General features: G+C 36.8%; 3 protein-coding genes and 1 long non-coding RNA gene across 5 annotated transcripts; 3 read left to right on the top strand and 1 right to left on the bottom strand.

Annotated features, from left to right (window-relative positions):
• The first annotated feature begins 3,061 nt into the window (after positions 1 to 3,061).
• Positions 3,062 to 3,409, top strand: LOC126787160 (uncharacterized). Its single transcript, XM_050513085.1, has one exon. It carries the CDS (start codon positions 3,062 to 3,064, stop codon positions 3,407 to 3,409), a length of 348 nt encoding a protein of 115 aa, XP_050369042.1.
• A 1,016-nt stretch (positions 3,410 to 4,425) lies between these two features.
• Positions 4,426 to 11,747, bottom strand: LOC126788390 (DUF21 domain-containing protein At1g55930, chloroplastic-like). The gene is made up of 14 exons (XM_050514378.1): positions 10,845 to 11,747; positions 10,432 to 10,529; positions 10,240 to 10,333; positions 9,689 to 9,766; positions 9,427 to 9,530; positions 9,265 to 9,346; positions 8,404 to 8,543; positions 8,173 to 8,251; positions 8,002 to 8,065; positions 6,762 to 6,853; positions 6,594 to 6,659; positions 5,857 to 5,973; positions 5,266 to 5,436; positions 4,426 to 4,831 (listed from the first exon to the last, which is right to left on the bottom strand). Exons 1-14 carry the CDS (start codon positions 11,415 to 11,417, stop codon positions 4,592 to 4,594), a joined length of 1,998 nt encoding a protein of 665 aa, XP_050370335.1. The 5' UTR covers positions 11,418 to 11,747; the 3' UTR covers positions 4,426 to 4,591.
• A 781-nt stretch (positions 11,748 to 12,528) lies between these two features.
• LOC126788399 (uncharacterized) lies at positions 12,529 to 13,457 on the top strand. 2 transcript variants are annotated; one of them, XR_007671363.1, is made up of 2 exons: positions 12,529 to 12,740; positions 13,153 to 13,457. It is a non-coding gene; the product is annotated as an uncharacterized LOC126788399 (long non-coding RNA). The 2 variants fall into 2 exon arrangements; XR_007671364.1 differs by lacking the exon at positions 12,529 to 12,740 and adding an exon at positions 12,747 to 13,013.
• A 7,957-nt stretch (positions 13,458 to 21,414) lies between these two features.
• On the top strand, positions 21,415 to 23,628 carry LOC126787161 (receptor-like protein 6). Its single transcript, XM_050513086.1, has one exon. The coding sequence runs from the start codon at positions 21,415 to 21,417 to the stop codon at positions 23,626 to 23,628; it is 2,214 nt and encodes a 737-aa protein (XP_050369043.1).
• Position 23,629: the final 1 nt, after the last annotated feature.

Below are 23,629 nucleotides of genomic sequence, written 5' to 3' on the forward strand. Positions count from 1 at the left end.
AAAAGGTGATTAAGCTTCAATGTCAATGAGAAAACTAAATTAACTTGTTGGGAATTCTTGGATCTTTCGATTCTTTTTCAAATCAAAGAAACCCCAAAGAATCATACCATAGTTTGCCGAAAAAGCAATAATCTTTTTGATTTTTTTTTGAAATAGAAATGAATCTGGGATTTTGGTTCAAACCCAAAAATCTTATATGGAGTTGTTCGCACTCAACCCCAAATTCTCATAATCCCTAAATTTATAATTATTCATGAGGCTCTCCGAACTTGTTTATCAAGAAGAGAAACTGACTCCAAATCTTGATTCTAAATCGAGGAAGTGTTCATCATTTATGACATCCCTTCATGCTTTAGGTTCTAGTACTTGCATCATGGAAGTAAACTACTTTTTCACCATCCTAAACTTTCAATCTTCTCTTCAAATTTCAGTCCTCTTTTCAATCTGGATGGAATTTATTTGTGGTAATTCTCAAATTTCTATGTGCGGACAAAAAATGGGAACGCAGATTGTTCACTGTTGTTCTTCGACTTGGCTTTGATAAGGGAAATAATTGGGTGTAGACTTGGAACGTGTTTACATTTCATTTGGGCCCTTAGATGTGTTTCATTATGATCTGACAGCCATAGCCGAACTATCCCATTTTGTCCCTTGAAAACAATCTCGTAGGTGAGCGGGACTGTTGTTAAATAAGTATTTCTTTTGTTTTTGAAACATTTAAATGCTTATGAGCTATGATAGAGTTTTGAGCATATTATTATAATATTATGGTTGTTGGTTGATGGACATATACAATAGAAAATATATGCTGGTTTATTTTGTATTGCGAATTTTAGCTTGTTTGTAATAGTTGTAGTAAATGAAGAATGTTTATTAATTTTATAATGAAATGATGTGAATTAATTAACTTGGTTTTTTTATTAAAAAAATAAAAATTGAAAGAGAAATTTAGAAAAATAATCACTTTTTGAGATCGAAATTGATAATTAATCACATTTTAGATTTTTATTGAAATCTAACCTCTTTGCCTAGTATAAAGACATGATTACCCAAAGCTTAATTAATTGAAAGAATAGAAAGCTTCACTGAAAGCCAATGACGAACGTGACCTTAGACCTGACATGTATCCCCTCTAGAACAGATTTTAATTTTAGTACACTCTGTCGAAATCCATAAATTCATAGCTAGACACTAACTGGAGACAACAAAATTGTCGACCTCAACACGATTGAAGGTTTTTTGGTCTATTATTGCCACATAGCACGTCGACTTTTCATCTTTGTATAAACCCTGCATCTCTTCGGGGAGAGAATTCGCCATCTTTGGTAGGATTATGCAAAGGAGGTTGTCATTTGGAATGACGTGTTCTTGCCGTGGTTAGTCTCTTGCTTGAATATGGAGAAAACATGCATATGGGGTGTTGTAATAAGCACTAGATAATCAATGATGAGAGCATGTAGTACTTCTGATCAAGTTGTAATGCCCGTAAGGGATGCCAAAAAGAACGTGAAACTTCCACACATGTATGTCATAGAACAAAGATGTTTCACCTCATGAAATTCATCCTCGTGGAAATTCATCATATCAGAAGTTCAAAACTCTTGGTTGGTTCAGAGATTAAAAGTTTGCAGACTCTCGTAGTAGAGAAAACGTTAGTCAAAGGTGAATTTTGTGTTTTGGGTAGTTATGTCTTTACAACAATCAAAGAGGTTAGATTTCAATAAAAATCTAAAACTTGGGTTTATTATCAATTTCGATCTCAAAAAGTGGTTATTTTTCTAAATTTCTCAAGTTGAAATTGGAGGAAATGAAAGATGAAATCAAAAAATAATGAAGTCACAAAAATGCCTTTAAAAATTGGTGGGTAATGAAGCCACAAATAATGTTAATTAATAGAAGGAACTAAATTAGGCTGAAATAAAAAACTTGAGGTATCAATGCGATCGTTTTCAAATGTGAAGTACTAAAAGCTAGAATGATCAATAGTTGAGATAACGTTTGTTGAATTCTCCCAAAATTTAAACGTTAAATAACAAAGAATAAAATGTGCGTTCGGGACTTCGGGGAGTACGTGTTTGGTTGATATCAAGTGGTTGTGATCTCATCAAAGATTTTGACATAATTTAAAATATCTAGTTATTTGATCATCAACTAAGCAATTCAAACCTGAAATAAGAACCAAGAAAAGGTATCCAATCTAATGTATGTGTCTTCCTTTCCATTTCCTCCAAGAACTAAAGACCAAATCAGAAAGTTAACAGAAACAAGAGGTTTTTCCCAACTCTCACTGGAGGGACATATGAGCATTTTGGTAGGTTCTCTTCCTCTCATTTCAATAAGAACGTTCGTATTATCAAACACCCCCAGCTCTCCAAGTTTATTTGTTCCCCAGACTAAAGAAAAGAGTTAAAGAAGAATTCTTGGTTATCATCAGGCGTAAGTAAGTCATCATCCAGAACACCATAGAATTTTCCCATCGATATCGATGGTGTTTCTACTATTTTCTGTACTCCGGATCGGTGAAAGGAAGATGTGCAAAGGTAAAAAAATAATGATAAGATCCAACCAAAACCTAACCAAAAGAGGCTACATCTTCTCCAATGCCAAATCAAGTCCCTCGGAGACAAGCCGACAAAGCATCACCCATCCACATATTCCTCCACAAAAGCTTTTCCAATGGCTAAATTACACAAACACAACACCCCTTTGGACTCTCTTTCCCACCATCTTCTCTCTATTGTGTCTCTCTGCCTCTCCACATTTTACCAAACCCAACTTAGTGAGAATATTAGTCCCCGACCTTTGCCTTCTTGGCCTTTGGTGCTTTGCACCGCAACTGCAGATACTTCAATTTCTTTGTTTATATCATTGATTAGGATCTGCTAGATGGCTAAAGATTTGAATAAATTAATGACGATTTTCAACTTAACCCCCTGTCCTATACTCCTATTCCTATATATAGGAACTAACAGAACCACAATGCCACACCTCTAACTCCTCCTTAAGGGCATTCTCATTAGTCTCATTGAAAGTTAATTACACTATCCTCCTCCACCTTCCTATGGCTAGATCACAGAGCCTTAATGATGGAACTGTTAAAGTCCATTCTTCCATTGCCTTGTTGCAGGAGAGGTTTAAGCAACTGCAGAGGGCCAAGGAGATGAGGGAGGAGAGAGAGCTCTTGAGGCAGCTCATAGCCGAATCTGCAGAGAGGGCCACCCAAACTCAGGTCGCCGAGCATTTTGAGCCGAAAGGGTTGGTGTTTCAATCTGAAATGACAGTTTCGCAGCCGCAGGTCTCAATGTACCTCCAACCCAGTTACTTGCAGAGCAAGCAAAATTATCAAGCAGTCATGCGCAGACCAGGAAAACTTGACGATTCGGATGTGGACACTTCTCTTCACCTTTGAACAACTTCTAGCAATCACACCTCATTTCATGGTTGTTATATAGTTTGTCTTTGTTATTTTCTAGTTATACTAAATATATAAGAATATGAGTCTATAACTAATTACTTCCTGAGGAAGAATATATGCAATGTAATTATGAAATATGTACCGGCCAGATCGATCGATGAAGATCACCCACCTTTTGTTCATTTTTTATGATATTACTGATAATAATATTATGTACGTAATGGTGTGATAATTACTACATTTCCTTTTCATGACGGTTGCCTGTGATCTACCTGATGTTTATATTTTCAAGTTGAGAAGGATTGATTATGCGTGGATTTCTTCTCATTGACTAATAAATCTGAGGATTACCAACTCACCGAGCTCATGACATATCAAAATCACCATCTCGTTTCTGCACCTAGCTACAAGTTTTTTTTTTCTGCAATATCGTTGCGGAAGAAAGAGAGATTGCTACTTTCCGTTTTTGATAGTCGTTTCCTATCATAGATGTGTGCAATATTATGTTAACCAAAATTTCAATCCTTAAAGAGAGTGGAGACTAAACTGAGGTAATCCTCATGAATATATCGAGTGACGAAACATTGATTGAACCAGCGGCTCTTCTTACGCATCAGTTCTAAACAAACTAGTGAATAAGATATTCCTTATGACTAGAGCTGGCTCACAAATTTTGAAGGGGAGGGATCCCTATGTCAGTTGGAATCTTTGTTTCGGATTTTCCGTAGTTATATTACGTGCTTTGAGTTTCTTTCTTTTCTAGCATGGTGATTATCCTCTAATTCAATATGATCTTACAAGGGTGGATTTGTATCCAAAAGCTTTCAATATAACAACCAAGATAATAAATATAAGAGTAAAAAGAATTAGAGGGAGCTCAATGCCAATAACAAAATTGGAAAGCTAGTGTCTAGCTCTTCGCTGTTGAATACTTGAATTGGTCCCTCCACTTGGGTTCCCTGAACACTGCCGACCACTACTAAACCAATTTTGACTTTAAAAAGGCACTAGGCATATATGACAAACATGTATTGGAAGAAATGAATGAAAATCTACAAGTGTTGAAAGTTCAAATAAAGATTTCTTTACAGCATTCTTCCCCATCGACTCGTAATTTGTGTTCTCAAATTGCACTATTCTATGATTCCCGTAAAAAATGGAAACAGAAGAATTCAACTAATGCCTACTGCGATAATCAACAGTGTCTTCATGCTCATCAGATATTTCAAGATGTGGTCTCTTTTGGAATGAATCCTCATCAAATTCTCCACCATCTGAGTCATGACTATTACTGGACTTCCTTTTCATAATTTTGGGAACCAAGCGGGCAACCTCTTTGGTCTCCAACGTAGCAGTATCATTTTCTAACCTTTCAAATCGAACAGCACCAACTTTTCTGCAATTTCCAGCAAGAATCTGCAATCAAGATAACATTAGTCTTCAGTGTTTTCTAGGGCTCAATAACCAGAATACAAAAATTGTCAATCTACTATCATGGCCTTTATTTACCCCATGTACACTGTTCTGTTAAAAAAAACCATCCATCACTCTATTAAGGTATCAGTGTTGTATAAGAAGCAAAAAAAAAAAAAAAGTGGGCTTGGATGAGGATTAGTCGGAGAACACAACTCTGAATGAGATTCGTGGTATTAAGTAATACTGTGGTTAGGAATTGGCATTGAATATATAGTGGGAATTGCTAGTTAATCATGGCATCCGCAAAAAATCACTAACCATCTGTAGATCACTTAAAGCAACATATTTTCTACTATTATTGAAAGTTGCACTTAATTATATCTGCAACATGTAATGGATATGCATTTATATTACCAAATACTCATGCGGCGTACCTCAAGTTTAAAAATTTGGTGCTTTTCTGTTTTCTCCTGCTTCTCAGATTTGGATTCATCATTCTCCTCTTCAATTTCCTTTTCAAGCAATACTTTGATGCTCTCCCCCGTCCTTGGAATATAACCAAACGCTTCGCATATAAATCCGGATACAGTCTCATATTGATGACCCTACAAACAACAGATGAAAGTCAGAGGTCAATGTGTCAATTGATGGAGGATGTGTCTTCATGTGTTCAATCTGTGTACACCTGTGTATTGAAATGAAAAACATATCCGGATGGAAAAAAGAAACTGTGTACATTTATGCTCTGATAATCAACACTGAGAAGACACTTACAAGGTTTTGTTACACTGAGGTTCAGACTAAAAGTCATTATCATAACTATCAGCCTATCAGGCTTAAATGCCATTTTTTAAAAACTGATCATAACATCGATTTGCATCCTTAACTTGCAGTTGCATTAAATTGTATGTTTGCCGATGTGGCTACAACTACATGACAAACTAAAGATTAAAGAATAAAATTAAAATCAAATATGTTTTCAGAAGACCAATACTCAGGATTTAGAACTTAAAAGGATGAAATACCTCAGGCATTTTAACATTTAGATCTTCAGAGAGCTGGTCAATAGATGTGTTTGCATCCACATCAAATACTCCCTCTGCACGCATTACAATGTAGCCAGTTTTTTTCTGAATCTCCTCCTGATCCAGAATCAACAGTTTCAATTAGTAAACTTAAAAATAGTAACGTACCAAACAGTCAGAATTACATCAGCTGAGTATGTCCTAGTATCAAACTATTGGTCACTAAAGGGCTTCTCCAATAAGAATGGTATGGATTAAATAAGTATGTTTGATTCCATCACTGGATCAGTATTTCCAGTGCTAAGTTCGCTCCGTTCTTTAAAGCATTAAAGAGGTTGCATTAGGATAGTAGATATACTATAACGTGGAATCAGTCCCAATCTGTGGGTTCAGCAATCAGAAAAGGGGTAGATTAACTTAATATACGAAATTTCAAATCTTCATAATACAACCTCCTACTGCTGAAACAAAATCCTAATTAATCCTTATAATAAGATCCTTAACATCACAATTATATTGCAAATCAACAAAGCACAGTTTTACCACTTTGTGTGTTGCATGAAGGCTCATTTACAAAGAGAAGGTCAAAATCTTGAGCATACATGTTCTGGGACCATAAAGATTTGTTTAGTTGTTTACATCTAATTGTTTTGCAAATTAGCCATGTCTTTGGGTTGTGCCCTTTGACACTTCTATGGTCAACGACTTAAAAGAAAGAGGTATATCAAAGAGCATACCTTGGAATCATTTTCATCAAATATTTCACCAACAATTTCCTCCACCACATCTTCTAGTGTAATTATCTGTTTCACCACAACAAGTTAGGAGGCTTGATAAGCAACTTGTTAGAAGTTTAACAGCATCATTGAACATACTATATTAAAAAAATGAAAGACTAAACATACCCCTACAGTTCCACCATATTCATTGAGGACCACAGCCATGTGAACCTTCCGGATGCGGAATTCTCTAAGAAGATTCCAGACTGACATTGAATCTGAAAAATGCATTATACTACTTAATACATTTAAAAATTAAGGACCAGATGGTGTCCTTCTAAACAAAAACAGACAAATGCATGCAGCTATGACATGACTAGTATTGAGGCTCAGATACTCAGGTGTGCACAAAGTAGAACTGATAAGCATGACCAAATTGCTGGAGTTGGCAGTATGAATGTAGGATTAGACTCATTTAGTAGCATAACTAGTATTGAGGTTTGGATACTCAGGTATGCTAAAACTAGAACTGAAAACCATGATGACATGCTAAAGTTGGCAGCATGATTGTGGGGTTAGACTCATATAGCATGGGTCTGATTTAAAATAAAATGTTTATATATCATATCAAAAATAAAAACAAAAAGAGCATAAGGTGGTTATCCAGTGTGAAATTGCTTTTGTTTTTTGGGCACAAGAGAACTTCTGAATGACACCAACCAAGATAGGCTGAAGAGCTTGAAAATTCCTGACAGCTTTGACTATAACAACCCATAATTGCTTGCAGGAATGACCTAACATAATCTTCAGATAGCATCACATAGAAAAAGATCACAGATCAAAGTAGAGATGGGATAACTTCAATAGCCCCGCCAAGTATAATTGTGTGACATCAGTTCCAGTCTGCCCACTGATTTTTACAAATTATGATTTATATGGACTATAAGTTACCGCTTGGCATGACTCTAACAATGGATTGCACACATGGGGCACACCTTGAGCATGGTCCAGACTCTTACACACAACTGATGGTATCCTTCTAGGCTATTCTATTGGTTTGAATGAGTTGATAAAATCGAGGCTAGTGATTGGTAAGTATGTTTTTGGGCTTAGTCCACACTGTGATAGAAAATAAAGAACTAGATAGACATAAAAAAAAACACGGTAAGAGAAAACAGAGTAGGCACAGTTCATCGCCTTCACAAGGGTTTGCTGGATTTGGCCTAGAGGTTAAAGACATCACCTGAGCATTTAAGCAACAACGACCAACAACTTCAATTCCAGTGATATCATTTCATTTCAAAAATGGTTCATTTGTAAAGAATACGATGTAAATGTTTCTGTGATGAATACAAAACTTAAAGATGTTACATAATGAAGTCTTTTTAAGAATGCAACTGTTGCTAGAACTTCTACTAAAGCTTACCCGGCACAAAGTAACCAGGCTTTTGAGCCATATCCCCCACAGCAGTACACTCTAGTAGCTCACCCTTCAAAATTAAACACAATTACAATTCTGCACTATGAGATTGTTCCATACAGACAAGAAATAAAGAATATGTGAACCACAAGGGAAATATGAGTACGAAAATCTTACCTTCTGAACATAATCCAGGAGATCCATTGCATATGCAATGCCTACAATATTATCAACACGCTGCTCAAAAACAGGCACCCTAAAAGAAAGTTCAATATATTATCAACAGTCACGAGAAATATTTAATGCATCAATAAGTCCAGTCTTTATTTAATAAAAAAAATAAGGTGTATAAATCTTCTAGGAAAAAATTATTTAATGAAAACAAAAGCAGTAACCCTCCTTGCTTACCTTGAATATTGATGAGTCACCCACAAGTCATGAAAATCAATTAGTGTTGCACTGGCATCAATTGCAACTACATCTACGAGAGGTGTCATCACCTCTCTGACATGCGTGTCTTTAATCTCCAACACATTTTCAATCATATCCTGCAAAAGGTTTCATTTACCAAATCTGTACCTTAATTAAATTATAAATAGATACATGCATGTTGTGTGTGTGTGTCCAATTTTCTGGGGATCGCATAAACCGTGTTAGTGAATAGAGGTTCATAGAGTTTAGTAAGCGGAAATGAAGCCATTGCCAGTTCAAGGTTCAAAGGAGACAATAATTTTGCCATAAGATATACTTGTATAATTGACTCAAGAAAAATATGTGAGGGATGTAGAGAGCAGATCTGTTTTACAGTATCATCGTATACGTACTAATATATACTTGTATGGTTAACACCCACATGTGAGAGATCTAGAGAGCACATCCTTTTAACAATATCATTGCATTTGTAATGAGCTACCCTCCAGACACCTATAGAGAGCCACAATACATATACTTCGATATCCCACACCCACCCCTTAGTTTTTATTCTCTCTGTAATTCTGTATACAGCAGGACCTTAATCCATACACAGTATAACCATCATTCTTGAAATGATAAGTGTCACCTATACATACATACAAATGTGATGGATGCAACTGCCGGATGATTGATGGCAGCAACACTGAATTTTAAACTGATAGCTTGCATGACAGTGATCGAATTTTTTTTTCACTATTAGCACTTAGAAAACAGATATAACTGTTTACTCATTGAAATTACCAAAGCAATCAATACTTCAACTGAATGGTTTTGAAAATAAGGGTATTGGAATACCTGTTCTTCCTCCTCAATTGCCCCACTTAACTCTGCCCCTCGCAACATCAGTTTTAACTCCTCTTCGGTAACATATGGTTCACTGGTTGAAAGCAACAAGAAAATAAATACAAACAAAATAGAAGGTGTGGAGAATATAAACTTGAGTTTTCAAAAGAAAACCTTCTTCCTTTCAATCCTAGAATTTTCAGCATCCCCATTGATAGATATGTAACAATTCTTCCAACCGGATATAGAACCAATGAAAGCCAAGCCACCGGCCTGACCTAGAGGCATCAAACCACAATACACGTAAAGTAAGCAAGACAAGCTGGAGTAACATATGTTAAGCACAAAAATTGTGCCACGATACCAGAAGGTAGGGACATCTAACTAGTATCGACATGTGGAACTTAGTTGAAGTAAGAGAAAGAATTTAACTTACCACAAACCTAGCTACTTCTGTGGGATTGTGAACTGCAACACTTTTGGGAGTTATTTCCGTGAGAAGCAAAATAAGAACCTTGCAACATCAAAGGGGGAAGAGCGATTTTAGATATCAGTCTACACATATAGAATTCTCTCATATGAGATGTCCTTCCCTAATAAGTGAGGGGACAAAACAGAAGACTGATTTTGCATTTTACCAAATTTTAGTCTCAACCACCAATGTAATTAACACTAACATCTGACACCAAATAGTCCAGCAAAACTGATGAATCTCTCTCTTGAAACTGCTAATAAAAGAATAGGCTATTCGGTCATTAAATAAGGAGTGGTGTTCAGTGTCCACTCCAGATAACAAAAATATATTTCAGTGTCATGATAGGATATGATACAAGCTATTGGCATTTTCAGCATTACAAGCTTGACCGTGCAAAACATATATGCTATAAGGACCACTATCAAACTTTAAGTGACCGGTACCCAGTTTGTCAGAATAAAATTTCAAACCTCCAACTATGTATAATAAAGGGTAAGGAAAATGAAACATACAGTCATTACTCCAGTTGCTGCACTAACACCAGCTTCACCAAATATCGCGGTTGCAGCCTCTGTAACTAAAGCAGTTGCTCCGATATTGACAACACTGAGTACACAAGTAAATTCTACAATAAGAAAGAAATGTTCAACTTCATCACGGAACAAGGGAAAAATGAATACCAACATATATGAGAAGAAAAGTACGTTGTGCCAATAAGTATGGTTGTCAAGAACCGAGTCACATCATTGCGAAGCAATCTGAAGACACCATTTTCAGGCTCTTTTTCAGCCAACTCACGCACCTGACACAAATTACTATCAGTTAGCTAATCTTCTTACAAAATAGTACTAGATTAGGTCGGTCACATTCTTACAAATAAAAAATTCGGATTATTGCCATGCTTACAAAGATTCTAATACATACACTGGATAATGGTACATTCCAATGACAACACATTATCTAAACGTAGATTTGTTACCCGCATTCTTTCAAAATATAGTCAAGATCATTCATGCTCTTGCAAGATTCTAATGCACTAATCAATTGCTACATTTCAACCACATTAACTGTATCTACGTAAAGGCACCCAGAAGGCCAAAACACAAAAAGTTCATACCTTCCAAGGCCATAGCGTGGTAATCGAAGTCTCTGCCATTGAGAAAAAAGCCGAGAGACCCAAAAGCGCCGCCAAAATCAAACCCTGCTCTTTAAAAACCTGAAGCACCTGCAGCGTCTTCGGCCAAGCATTTCTGAACATTATCATGCTCTTGTCCACAATCCCATAGCTTGCATTGACCACACCCTCCACAGCAAAAGCTCTCCTGGACCCATACACCAAAACCCCACAAACAATAGCAGCTAAAACCATTCCAGACTTCACCATTACCCTCACAAAATCAAAACTGGAACCCGAAACATCATTTGCACCACTAGAACTCTCACCATCTTTACCTACAGCTCTCAAACGAGCCCTATTAGCAAACAAGTCAACTCCTTCACATCTTGGACCCAAAAACCTCCTAAAATCGCTAGTGCCAGTGCAATTGGATACCAGCCGAAATGGGTATCGATTGTTTTGCATCAAAACCTTGGTGGGGAAACTCCTCTGCTTATTGTAATACAAGAAACTCAATGATTTCGAACCAGGGATGAAGCTGGGTGGGCTTAGAATCGAAGACTCAAGCGCCATAGCCGCAAATTACGAATATACAAACCAAAAACAGAATGTGAACAAAACCCAGAACCTGAAAACTAATAAAATTATGAAAGACAAAGAATCCAATGAATGATATATTAATGTTTTGGGGGAGTATTAGCAGTGGGTGTTGGAGTGGGGATGTTGGAGATGAAGAGAAGGGGGTCAGAGTTGAAGGGAAAGGGTGGAGAGATAGAGAAGAGGGTGTGGGATATTGATGGGCTTGTTCAGAAACATGTTTGGCTGTTGAAGTTGAAGAGGAGAACAACCTTGGCGGAATGAGCAGACACAAATTGAGTTTGCGTGGGTTTTGTTTGCTGACAGGATCACAGGAGCCTTGGTACACTTTGGCGGAGGCAAGTTGGATTGAACTCTACTCGTTTCCTTTTACACTTTACCCTACTTGTTGAATAAGAAAAAGAATGGTTATTTTTCTGAATTTTAACCAAGTAAAACATCTTGTGTGCCATCTATTAGAAAAACAAACATCTTGTACCATTTTCGTTATGAGTTCGTGTCATACATATTGGGGGAATGCGTTTGAGTAGCTCAGCATGCCAAATTTGAGATGAAACTGTTATAGTTTGTGTATGCCTAGAATTGTTTACTTGTGCATAAATAAGCTAGTATTTATACGTTAAATCGAGTCTGCTTGATTTTTATGATCATTGCATTAACTTGGTCTCATGTTATTATTAGGGTTTAAGGTTAGGGTTTAGAGTTAAATCAAAATAGTGATTTGACATCGTCTAGCATCTATCTTAGTAAGTGTTGCGATTTGGTTCGTTTAGATCTATCAATTATAAGTTTAATTGTCTGAGTCGGATCTAAGTTTACCTAAATTTACCTTTTTTTAAAAACATGATTTCATGATTTGGAACCCAATCTAGCTAAAAATCTCATACACACACCCGGAGATTTACTTTTTTAACTCTCTTTTAGCGTAGCCAAAATATCTTAGTGTGTCGTGAATACATGACTTCTACCTTAAGGGCGTGTTTACTTTCAAGTAAAGGGAGTCATTCTTTCTTGATTCATTTCGTTTACCCTTAAAGAATGTGTTTACTAACTCATCATCCGGAATGAAAATTCTGTGGGTCACACCAGAAAATCCAGCAATCACTCCCCCAATATGATTCCGGAAGGGGGAGTATGTATTGATTCCAACCATGGCTGAATCAAGTTTTCATCCCAAAAATATCCTCACTATCGTTAAATTATCCTAAAATATCCCCAGTTAAAAACCTAAATTGAAAGGTCTTCATCTTCACCTCCCCTGTTCTTCGTCTGCCTCCTGCTCTTCTTCGTCTGCCTCAGGTAAGTTCTCTCTTTCTCTTTTTCGTTTTCTTCTTTACTGGGTTTCTATTTGCTTTCTATCATCATCTTCTTGGTAGCTGAGAAATTTGGGATATGTAATCGGGATAAAATATTTCAGTTGGATTTTATTGGTTGCCAGAAAACATAAAAGTATTGTAACTTGTAACTGTGTAAGTTTTATTGGTTCCAAGGAACCAGCTTACTCTTGTGGTCTTCTCTATTTTCCAGTTTGGCAGATGAACAGGGTTTTTAGATGATTCCTACCCCGTTCAGGTAGGGTGAGCAAGCTTTTGGGTATAGAAAGAATTTGGGTTTTGTGTTAATAATCTTTTAGGGTTACTCGTGTACATGTTTTGCCTTGTAGTTTGTGATGTTAATTGAATTAATCCGTATACGATGGACTGGGTTGCAGATAATCAGGGAAATGATGTAAATCTGAGTGAGTACGGTGGCAAGGTTCTTCTGATTGTGAATGTTGCTTCAAAATGGTAATTAACTTACTCTGTTGTGTATTTGTATTTGGTAACCTCTACTTTTGCAATATAAGGTAGAGATTTGGTACTTGCAAAAGTCTGATTTTGTGATGGTATGATAGGTATGTTATGCTTTCTAAGGATTCATAATGTTGTAATTAGATGATTACAAGTTTATAGCTTTCATAATGTATATATGTAACCCTTGCTGTGTCAATGATTATTACATTTGAATCCTCATATTCACATTTTCTTACAAATGGACTTTCCTTTCTTGTACTTCTGGCTCGTATCATGAGCAGTCTCATACTGCCAGTCCTCTATTGATCCACACCAAACTCAAAAATTGACAGCAACAATGTGCAAACTGGTCATCATCGCTCGCACTTCGGTCTCTCCTCAAGTTATGTTCATTACTTTACCGAAGAAATAATCCTTCACATGCCTGCACCGGAAGGACTTAGGTTTTTCAGTTAGTTCTGGGATTTTGAGTATGTAGTTGCAAGAAATGTGAAATGACTATTTCACTGTTGAAACACTCTTGTTGGACTTATTTCAATTTATGGCAGTGATGTGAATTTAGTAACATTGTTGATCGATCATTTGGAATTCACAATTAGCATATTAGTTTAAAAAAAATTGCACGTTGTATACCTTGACGATTTAATATGTACGAAGAACATTGGTTCATTATTGTGTTATATGTAAGGGTATTCTTGTAATTAGTATTATCATGATTTTTATTCCTCCATGTTAGTAAACACAAAAATGGGAATCAATCCATTCCATTCCGGATAACAAGTAAACATATGACATGAGAATGACTCCATTCTCTCATTTCTCATCTCTCTCATTCACTCTCAATCCCATTACACGTGCAATAAATGGATTTGACACCCCACATTGTTTAAAAAACAAACGAGCTAACTATTCGTTACACACCAATGGTACCAGACTAGAAAATAGCCAGAGAGGCACTCTCTATCAATTTAGTTGCTGTGATCGCGACTCCAACCCAATTCAGTTTCCTCCTCATCTCTGAGTAAGACCTTTCTGCCACTTTCCGATGGGCCTTAACTCCCGAGTCTTAACCATGCAAGTTCGACTAAGCCCTCAACCCATCTGGTCTGGTAATCTACTCCAACATTGGTTAGCTTTGGACGATGGGCACGACCTGTCTGCCTATTCAAAAATCAAGTCTGCAACACCTGTTCAGTTCATCATTCAATCCCAGGTTCTTAGTTTCATAACTAACAGCTCTTTATTACCTGATGAAGCATTCAAGCTTGCACTTACTGCTCTGCTTCATATTCCCGTCTTTATTTTTCACTGGAACTCAGGTCGTTGTTTCTCCTTAATTGACTTATCTCTGTCATGTTGGCATTTTAATTTATTGAATGGATTGGATCCACGAGTAGAGAAAGGCTTTAATAGAGGCTCTTCTCTCAACTTTTTAGAAAAACATGGTCTCTAGCTAATTGCTAACTAAGGATCACTTGGAAGAACAAGTAACTCAGGTTTGGTCATTTCACCAGTTTAGATAGTAATTATCAAGGGCCAAAACTTCTGGAATTCCCTGTTTCTATAGCCGATGAAAATTACTGTAATATCCCGGAAATTTATAATTATTTTCTAATTATTGTTCGAAGATATTTAAATTGGTGATGATTCGATTATATAGTACGAATGGAGAAAACGAAAGTGTTCGAGCGTTTTATACTCAGAAACGTTATCGTGAGGAGTCAAGAGTTGATTTTTTATCCGTTAAGAATCTCAGAAAACTTTAATCATGAAAGTCGTAGAGTTCGTCAATACGAATTCGTAGACATACGGCACGCCTAAATCGGAGTTCGTATGAAAATGTTACGAATCAAAAGGTATTTGGACATTTTTGGAAATTAGTATAAATAGGAGAATTAAAGAGAAAAATCAGTATCGCCAATGCAACCAAAATGTAGAAAGATAAAGACTCTTAATCTAACTAGGTTTCCTAGTCCTATAAGGATTCCTACTCAAATTAGGTTTCTAGACCAATTCTGCATGTTTAACTCATATAAACACAAAAATGCATCTAATACCGCCCAAGACTCTTACTACGACTCAATGACTCAATAATATAACAATAAGGACTAAGCAAAGTACAAATAGAGGTAAAAACATGTTAAGAACGTCGCACAAAGTGCTCCTATCAACTACCACACACTTGGTTTTTGCTAGTCCCTTAGCAAAACAAAACTAAACAAGATATTATTGCCCATAAATGATTGCCTCACAATCTCAAAACACATAGCTTTCAAGTTTAAGCATTTGAATGTAAACACTTAAATTCCAAGTTTCATAAACATGCTTCATAGTATGAATAAGTCAGATACGACTCATACGAGACAATAAGCATTTAAACATATTTAGTCAATCTAATCCTCCTCACAAGATATACTATCTTATTTTCACTCAGATTCATTGTTATCATTCACACACAAGTGTATGCAAGATAAAGGATATTAAGACATCAAATAACTTGCATATTTCAACAAATGAAAGCACTTTGTGAATAACATAGGAAAACCTCATTTAACAATTAAGTGCACGAATGTACCAAAACTATATACTCAACTCTTGTGATCATCTCCACAAACTAACCTTTGTTCATTTTAAGAATCATTAGGATCATTAGATAAGGTAACTGTTTAGGCTTAGCTAAATGCATGGAATATCAAGGAATCACAAATGTAATCATATAGATTTAGCAGAGTAAACATCATACTTATGACACCACACACCATCAGGGGCCGAATATAATAAGTTAGACATAATCATCATTCTAACCACAAAGTCAACATGGACAAAGGTCAAGTAAAAATTTTTAGAGCTTCAATTACAACTCAACTTCAAATCACAAATGGAAGATAACATAACATTTTTCTTTTCTTTTTCTTTTCTTGTCGAGTTCATCATTCATTTTTTTTCTTGTTTTTCTCGGCATTGCTTGCTTAAAAGCTTGTTGATTCTGTAATAACCCGATTTTTTCGAAAACTAAATGTCGAGTATTTTCAAAGTGCTAAATTTGTGAAATTAATTCAAGACGACAATTGGAGGTTTGCGACATTTCGAAACGAAAACGGAAACGTTCTCGGATTGTTTAATTAGAAAACGTAACGTTACCGCAACGTATAGATCGACTTTTCTTCCGTTGCTCGGTTGCGAAAACTTCCTTCACGAAAGTCGTAGAGCTCATCGATACGAGTTCGTGGACACGTCACGTGTTTGAATCGGATGTCGGACGAAAGTTATTAACGTCGGAAGTTCGTTTCCGATTTTGGAAACGGGTATAAATAGACAATTAATGGAGCTAGGTTCCCATTTTAGGAAACCCATCACCCCGCCTCCTTTTCCCACTTTCTCTCTCTTTTCTCTCGTTCTCCCTCCCCGATCGCTCACTCTGCCTCCCTCTCGAAACCACACCGGCGATCTCCACCTCCAGGCCGCCGTGCCTCTCCCCGCCAACTCCTACAGCACCGCAGGGACCACCGCAGTCGACCTCTAGCCGGTGCACCTGACCTCGCCGCCGCAGCCTTCCTCGCGACAGATCGAAGCACGGGGACTGTCTCTGCCGAGCTCCTTTGTCGATGCCGTGCTCAAGGCAAGCACGCTTCCACCCTTCCCCATCTTTGGAGCCCTCCACGACGATGGTCGAACCTGGAGTCGCCGCGCGCCCACACCTCTGCTCGATCGACGATACCGGCTCCTCAAGCTCTCCCGACGACGAGTGAAGGGTTCCACCGTGAGATCTAGGTACGAATTTGATGCGATTGATGTTAGCATGTGAGTGTGTAATGATTTTGGTTGAATTTGGGATGGAATTGTGGAGATCGGAGGAGGATTTGATGAAGGGGGATACCGCCGCCTTAGGCGGTGCGTGAGGTAGCGTGGAGGAGGTGAGGAGCGGCGTGATGCCGCAGGAATGTAGAGGAGAGGGAGAGGAGGAGAAATGGGGCGGCGGTGGCGAGATACACGCCGTTGGTGGCGTCGGCGCGTGAGCCCCACGCGCAGCCTACCGGCGGGTGGCGCGTGTACCCTACACGCCGCCACGTGCGGCGGCGTGAACAGTGTTTCTGAAAAAGGGTAATTTTGTAATTTATTTACATACGGTAAATGTAAATGTAAATTTTATTTACGTACGGTAAATGTAAATGTAAATTACTTTTAGTAAAGGTAATTATTAATTTTGGAAGGGTAATTCGGTAATTATTATTTACTAAGACAATACGTACATTTGAATAGTATTTATACGTACAGAAATACGTAAACAGTATGTATACGTACAGAAATACGTAAACAGTATGTACACGTACAGAAATACGTAAACAGTATGTACTCGTACAGAGATACATATTGGATGCGTATTTGTACATTAATACTTAAATAGTAACAGTGAACAGTAAATTCGTAAAAACCGAAAATTGCTAAACAGTAACCGAATATTACTGTTTCGGCATTTAAAGGTTTACGAAACGTTTCTAAATTCTTTTCTTATCTTTTCAAGGTGATCGATAAATCAAGGAAATGAATTATCTTCGGAAATTGTGGAATTACGCTCGAGTCGATAAGGTGAGTAAAATCTCACATATTTACGAATCTACCCTTGCGGTGAATTCAAGATTTTTGCAAGAGTTTTAAATATTGAAATACGACATGTATATGATATAGTGGAATATATATATTCGTATAAATGGTAAATAAGTACTTATATATATAGTTTGCTATATTATATACTGTTATGAATTCATTGGAATTAGTCATTTCGATGACGAGAATTATATGACGAGTATGTGAATTAAATTGTACAATATGATGTGAGATTATTGTACGTGATTTTAATGTGTTGTTAAACGTTTTGTCTTCGGACGTGTTTACGAATTATGACACGTATACGATATAGTGGATTATATATATTGTATAAATGGTAAATAAGTACATATATATATATATATATATATAGTTTGCTATATAATGTACTGTTATGATTTTATCGTGATGATGTCATTTCGATGACAAGATTTTTATCGAGCATGTGATTTTAATTTGTACAATATGATGTGAGATTATTGTACGTGATTTTAACATGGAGATTGTTAAAATATTGATTTGTCTTCGGACTTGATGTTTGTACAATATGATGTGAGATTATTGTACGTGTTTGGCAAGTCGGAACCTAGCCTTTGGCCGGGTGAAAGTTACGATACAGTTAGAGCTCTAGTCTGTCTGCCGTAGTACTGCATGTGAGGTAACGGGTGGTTATCGGCTCATGAGTACTCAGATTGTTTTGGATATTGGGTAGCGGGTGGTTACCCAATATCAGCGGTGTACTACGTGAGGGGTAACAGATGTGTACCAGCGTTCATTAGTACCCGTATTATAAATGTTTTTAGGTAACCAGAAGGGTTGCCCGATTTCTCATGAGCACTTTCATTTCATATATTTTTTTTTTGGGACAAACAGATGGGCTGTCCATTGACTCATAAGGGCATTTATATCTGTTGATTTATGATTTTTCGTATATATTGATATGCGAATTATATTTTCATTTTACTCATACGAGCTATAAGCTTACCGGGTTTGTGTTTACAATCTCGGTGCACCAATTCGATGGTGTAGGGGATAATTCCGCAGGTGTTGATTAGTGGAGATTGAGTGACGACTCCGGAGACTCGAAGTCGTTCGTATCCTGCTTGTGGTGAGGTTTCTAGCGTGGATTTGTGTGTGAGAATTGGAGTGGATTTATTATGTGAGCTTTGTGAGAGATTGTGAGGATCATTACATTTCCATCTTATGTAATGTCGAATCATAAATTTAGTTTGTAATAATCGGTTTGACTGAGTTGTATTTTGAACTCAGAGATGATACGCTGTGGCATTTTAAATGATTTCGATTTTATTGAAGTTGTTTAGTGTTTAACGACTTTGAAATTTTGAGTTTTTAAACTTGAAATTTTAGGGTCGTTACAGATTCTTTCTTTTTTCAAATGTCTTCCACCCCACACTTATTTTATGCATCATCACAACATCATCGTAACAAGAATTCTGCCAAGTTTATAGGACAAGGTAGAGGTAACTATACTAAGCGTGGAGATAACATAGGTGATGAAGAAAATGCTCAATGTAGGCTCAAATTGGATTCAACTAAGGGGTCACAAACATGACACATAAAAGGAAAAATGGTTGTTTGGCTAAAGTGGTGGTATTTCTAAAAATGATCCATTATCCTTTTCAAAATCAGAGCATTTTATGACTTAAACGTTTCAATAATCACAAAAGTGAGTTCTAGTAAATTCTAGAGTCCATTAAAAACTATGGCACATAGCTATAGAATATGCAAAGAATAGTGAGGTTCATGAACAACCACGAAATTTCATATTTCATCTCATGAATAAGGTACATATAGGCTCAAAAACTCACAGGTTGTTATGGACTCACAAATACATATAGGCGCAAATACATATAGGCGCAAAGTCGTTTAGCTTTAGGGCGTGCCGCTCATTGCAAAATATAGATACATATATTTTTGATTCCACATACTTGGTCAGTGTCATTGGAGAGATTGTCAGGTGTATGATGGATTAACTGACTGAAAGGTATGTGCATCATTTGTGGTTAGCTACACTACTAGTATCATGTTAGTTATTGAAGTGTTTATGTTGTTTATTCTAGGTCATTATAAAATGTTTATTGAGCTCATTTTATATCATATTGTTCTTCTATCATGTTTTAGTAATTAATTTGTTGTTTTATATAATATATTTTTAGATATAAATATATATTGTTTTATTATGACGCTTCCAAAACGTACCCGCTTTCTAAAAAATTCAAAAAAATCGCTTCCGCGCTTCTAAACGTTTCGCTTCCACGTACCAGTACCTGATTCCATGCAGCTTAGCTTCCAGTTAATATGCATAGCACATCAGCTGCTTCCTTGGACAATTTTTAGTCATTGCTTTCATTTTTTTTCCTGACTAAGTTTGCGATAGCTCCCTTTTGTCTATAATATTTTGGAAATGTGAATATTGCCTCAATGCTAGATCATATGCTATATTGGAATTTCTTTTTCTGTTAAATATCATGTTATTCTCTGTTGCATTTACTTGTCCAGTAAAAAGATAAATGAACTTTTACGGCCAGAATAGAAAGTAGTATTGTAAACAGGGTTTTCTTTTATCCCTTTTATCAACATCAATCACACATAATTCTGTTTTTTTAATTTGTATTTTCCTTATTGTAAAAACCTTTTTAATTCAATCTTAGAGCTCAAACTAGGCAAAAGAATCATGACAGGTGACTTTTAAATTATAAAATGACTCTTATATGAGAAAAGAATGACAATAAACACTCAACTTTGAATATTTTCATTTTCTGGGGAAACTGACTCAACAGAAATAGAATCAGAAGAACTTGTAACATTCTGTTAAAGTAATTAGCTACCAACACGATTTCCTTCAAAGAATGGTGTTGTGGCATTTGATTCCATCAAGATATGTAAAATGATTAGCTTTGTTGTTGAGTCACATTTTCTTATCCGATTAAATGTTTCTACTACTCATCTTTGCTCTCAGAATTTGAATAATTCTGTGAATTAATCAAAAGCATCCACCTACTTGACAGAGAGACAAAATGAATTGAGTATGAAAATCTGGCTGAGTTGAGAGTTTGAGCCTTTATTTCCGTAGTTTAAAAGTCAAATGTGAAATAGTCTATAACCGAGTCTAAAAAGTTGAATGAATTCTGAGGAGCTCATTCAGTCAAACATATCTCACAAAGAAAAAACCACAAGTGCTCAGCAGTCAACAATTCATCATGGAATCAATTTTCTGTTTGTTGTGGATATGTCTTCCTAGCTAGTGGTTGTGGAATTCGATTGGTCGTGGAGTGATGCCTTTATATGATAGACAATGATATATTGTATGTTTGTGAGAATTTTCTAGGCAAAATATATATAACGCTGCTTATAAATTTTCACAATATAAAGAACTTTCCTTGGTACATAAATTTCTCACAGAAATATTATTAGACATATTTTCAGTCTTTTAAGAGAAGATGATTTGGTGGTGCTCGTGGCCGTGTCTCCTGTTCTTGCTCTTTGCCTCTCAATTGAACCTTTCACTATCGTCTTCGAACTCTTCCACATTTCTTTCTTCTTCTTCAAAGCATATGTGTAATTCTGATGAGAGTTCTGCTTTACTTCAGTTCAAGAACTCATTTTTAGTTAATCTCTCTCTAGATGGTTTTCTTTCCAGTTCGTTTTCTCCTAATAACACGGAGTCCTGGGCAAAAGATGAAGACTGTTGCACATGGAGTGGTGTCACATGCGAAAGGGTCACTGGTCACGTGAGCGGACTCGACCTTAGTTTTGGCGGGCTTCAGGGGATACTTCACCCCAACAGCAGCTTATTCTCTCTTGGCCATCTCAAGATGCTAGACCTATCTTTCAATGATTTCATGGGTTCTTCCATTTCTTCCATGTTTGGTGGATTTGTAAGTATGACACACCTTCATCTCGCCGATTCCAACTTCACAGGTCAAATCCCTCCTGAAATCTCCCACCTTTCCAAATTGGTTTCACTTAAGCTCTCTTCTGGATTACTTTCTTTTGATCCCTATGAAAGAACAACAATAGACACGCTTAGCATGAGAAGAATTGCTCAGAACCTCACTAGCCTTAGAGTGCTTTCTCTCTATATTGTTGACATGTCTTTAGTTGAATCCGACTCCTTCCTGAATTTCTCTTCTTCTTTGACCTCACTTTCACTCTCCAATTGTAACCTGCGCGGGAAGTTCCCATTGACTATATTCCACCTACCCAATCTTGAAGAACTTGACTTAAGTGGAAACAATAATCTCACAGGTTATACCCCCAAATCAAATTGGAGTAGTCCCCTGAATGACTTGAGGCTCTCGGAAACCAAAATTTCGATAGATCTGCTATTCTTGACAAGCAGTTTGAAATCTTTGAGGGTTTTGTTTCTTCAGCAGTGCAGTTTCTCACGACCACATCTTGAATTATCTGGTAATCTCACACAACTCATGTCTTTGATTCTATCTGGTAATAGTTTTGGTGGCCAGATACCATGGTCGCTTTTAAACTCTGAGCAACTTATTTCCTTGGATCTTTCAAGCAACATGTTTGTGGGTGAACTTCCAGAAATTCATAGTAATTTTTCAAAAGCATCTTCATATGTACCTCATCCTTCCAAGGAACAACTTGTTGGTTCTATTCCTATGGGTTTGACCATACTCGGTTTATCATACAACCTGCTTGGCGGAATAATACCATCTTGGGTATATTCTTTGCCATCTTTGGATTCTTTGACCCTCAGCCACAACGAATTCATTGGTAATATCCATGATTTCCAGTCTCCTTCCTGGAGGAATCTTGATTTAAGTAATAACAAGCTCCATGGCTTGATTCCTAGTTCAATCTATGGACTTGTGCAACTTAGCAACCTTGATATCTCCTCAAACAACTTGAGTGGAGTTGTGAAGTTTGAAAAGTTTAAAACTCTCCAAAGTCTCACCTATCTTGATCTTTCCTATAATCATCTAATGGTGAGTTTTCAGAATTTCAGTAATTATGCATTGCCTAATCTTTCAACCCTGCACATGTCATCCTGCAATATAACTCAGTTTCCGTACTTCCTGATAAACTCAACCCAGTTGACATCGCTGGATCTTTCCAACAATCAAATTCAAGGCAACTTTCCAGCTTGGGTGTTGGAAGTGGGGAGAAATTCAATTTCATATGTTAATCTTTCTCACAATTTCTTGACGGGCAGTATAGAACAATTTTTGTGGAAGAACATACAGTTTCTTGATCTTCGTTCCAATTTGTTTAGAGGAAAACTTCCTATTCCATCACCTTCAACATACTTCTTTTCCATGTCAAACAATCAGTTGACTGGACGATTGCCATCTACCATTTGCAACCTGACTTCTGTTAAAGTAATTGATTTATCAAACAATAGTTTGAGTGGCAGGATTCCTGAATGTATAGGGAATTTGAGTCCAAAACTCTCTGTTTTGGATTTGCATATGAATCAGTTTCGTGGGAAGATCCCTTCAACATTCCCAAAGGATAATTTCTTGAGGAATCTTAACCTTCATGGGAATCAGATGGAAGGAACACTGCCGCAGTCTCTACTCAATTGCAAAATGCTGGAAGTTCTAGACCTGGGAGACAACAACATAAACGATACTTTCCCAAAATGGTTGGAGTCTCTTCCGGAGTTGCAGGTTCTCATCTTGAGATCTAACAGACTGTATGGTCCAATTGGAAATCCAGAGACCAAATTTCCCTTCCAGAAACTGCGGATCATCGACCTCTCCTCCAATCAGTTTGGTGGCCCTTTGCCAGCGAAGTACTTTTAGA

The sequence above is a fragment of the Argentina anserina genome, chromosome 3, assembly GCF_933775445.1.
Source record: "Argentina anserina chromosome 3, drPotAnse1.1, whole genome shotgun sequence".
Taxonomy (NCBI): domain Eukaryota; kingdom Viridiplantae; phylum Streptophyta; class Magnoliopsida; order Rosales; family Rosaceae; genus Argentina; species Argentina anserina.

Bases quoted from the DNA above. Each gene is read 5' to 3' on its own strand.
- LOC126787160 (XM_050513085.1), top strand. From the start codon at position 3,062: ATGGCTAGATCACAGAGCCTTAATGATGGAACTGTTAAAGTCCATTCT.
- LOC126788390 (XM_050514378.1), bottom strand. From the start codon at position 11,417: ATGGCGCTTGAGTCTTCGATTCTAAGCCCACCCAGCTTCATCCCTGGT. The intron at 9,347-9,426 runs GTTTTCTTTTGA...GCTTTCAACCAG, and splicing joins CTAGGATTGAAAGGAAGAAG to TGAACCATATGTTACCGAAG. The intron at 6,660-6,761 runs GTATGTTTAGTC...GTGGTGAAACAG, and splicing joins AATATGGTGGAACTGTAGGG to ATAATTACACTAGAAGATGT.
- LOC126787161 (XM_050513086.1), top strand. From the start codon at position 21,415: ATGTGTAATTCTGATGAGAGTTCTGCTTTACTTCAGTTCAAGAACTCA.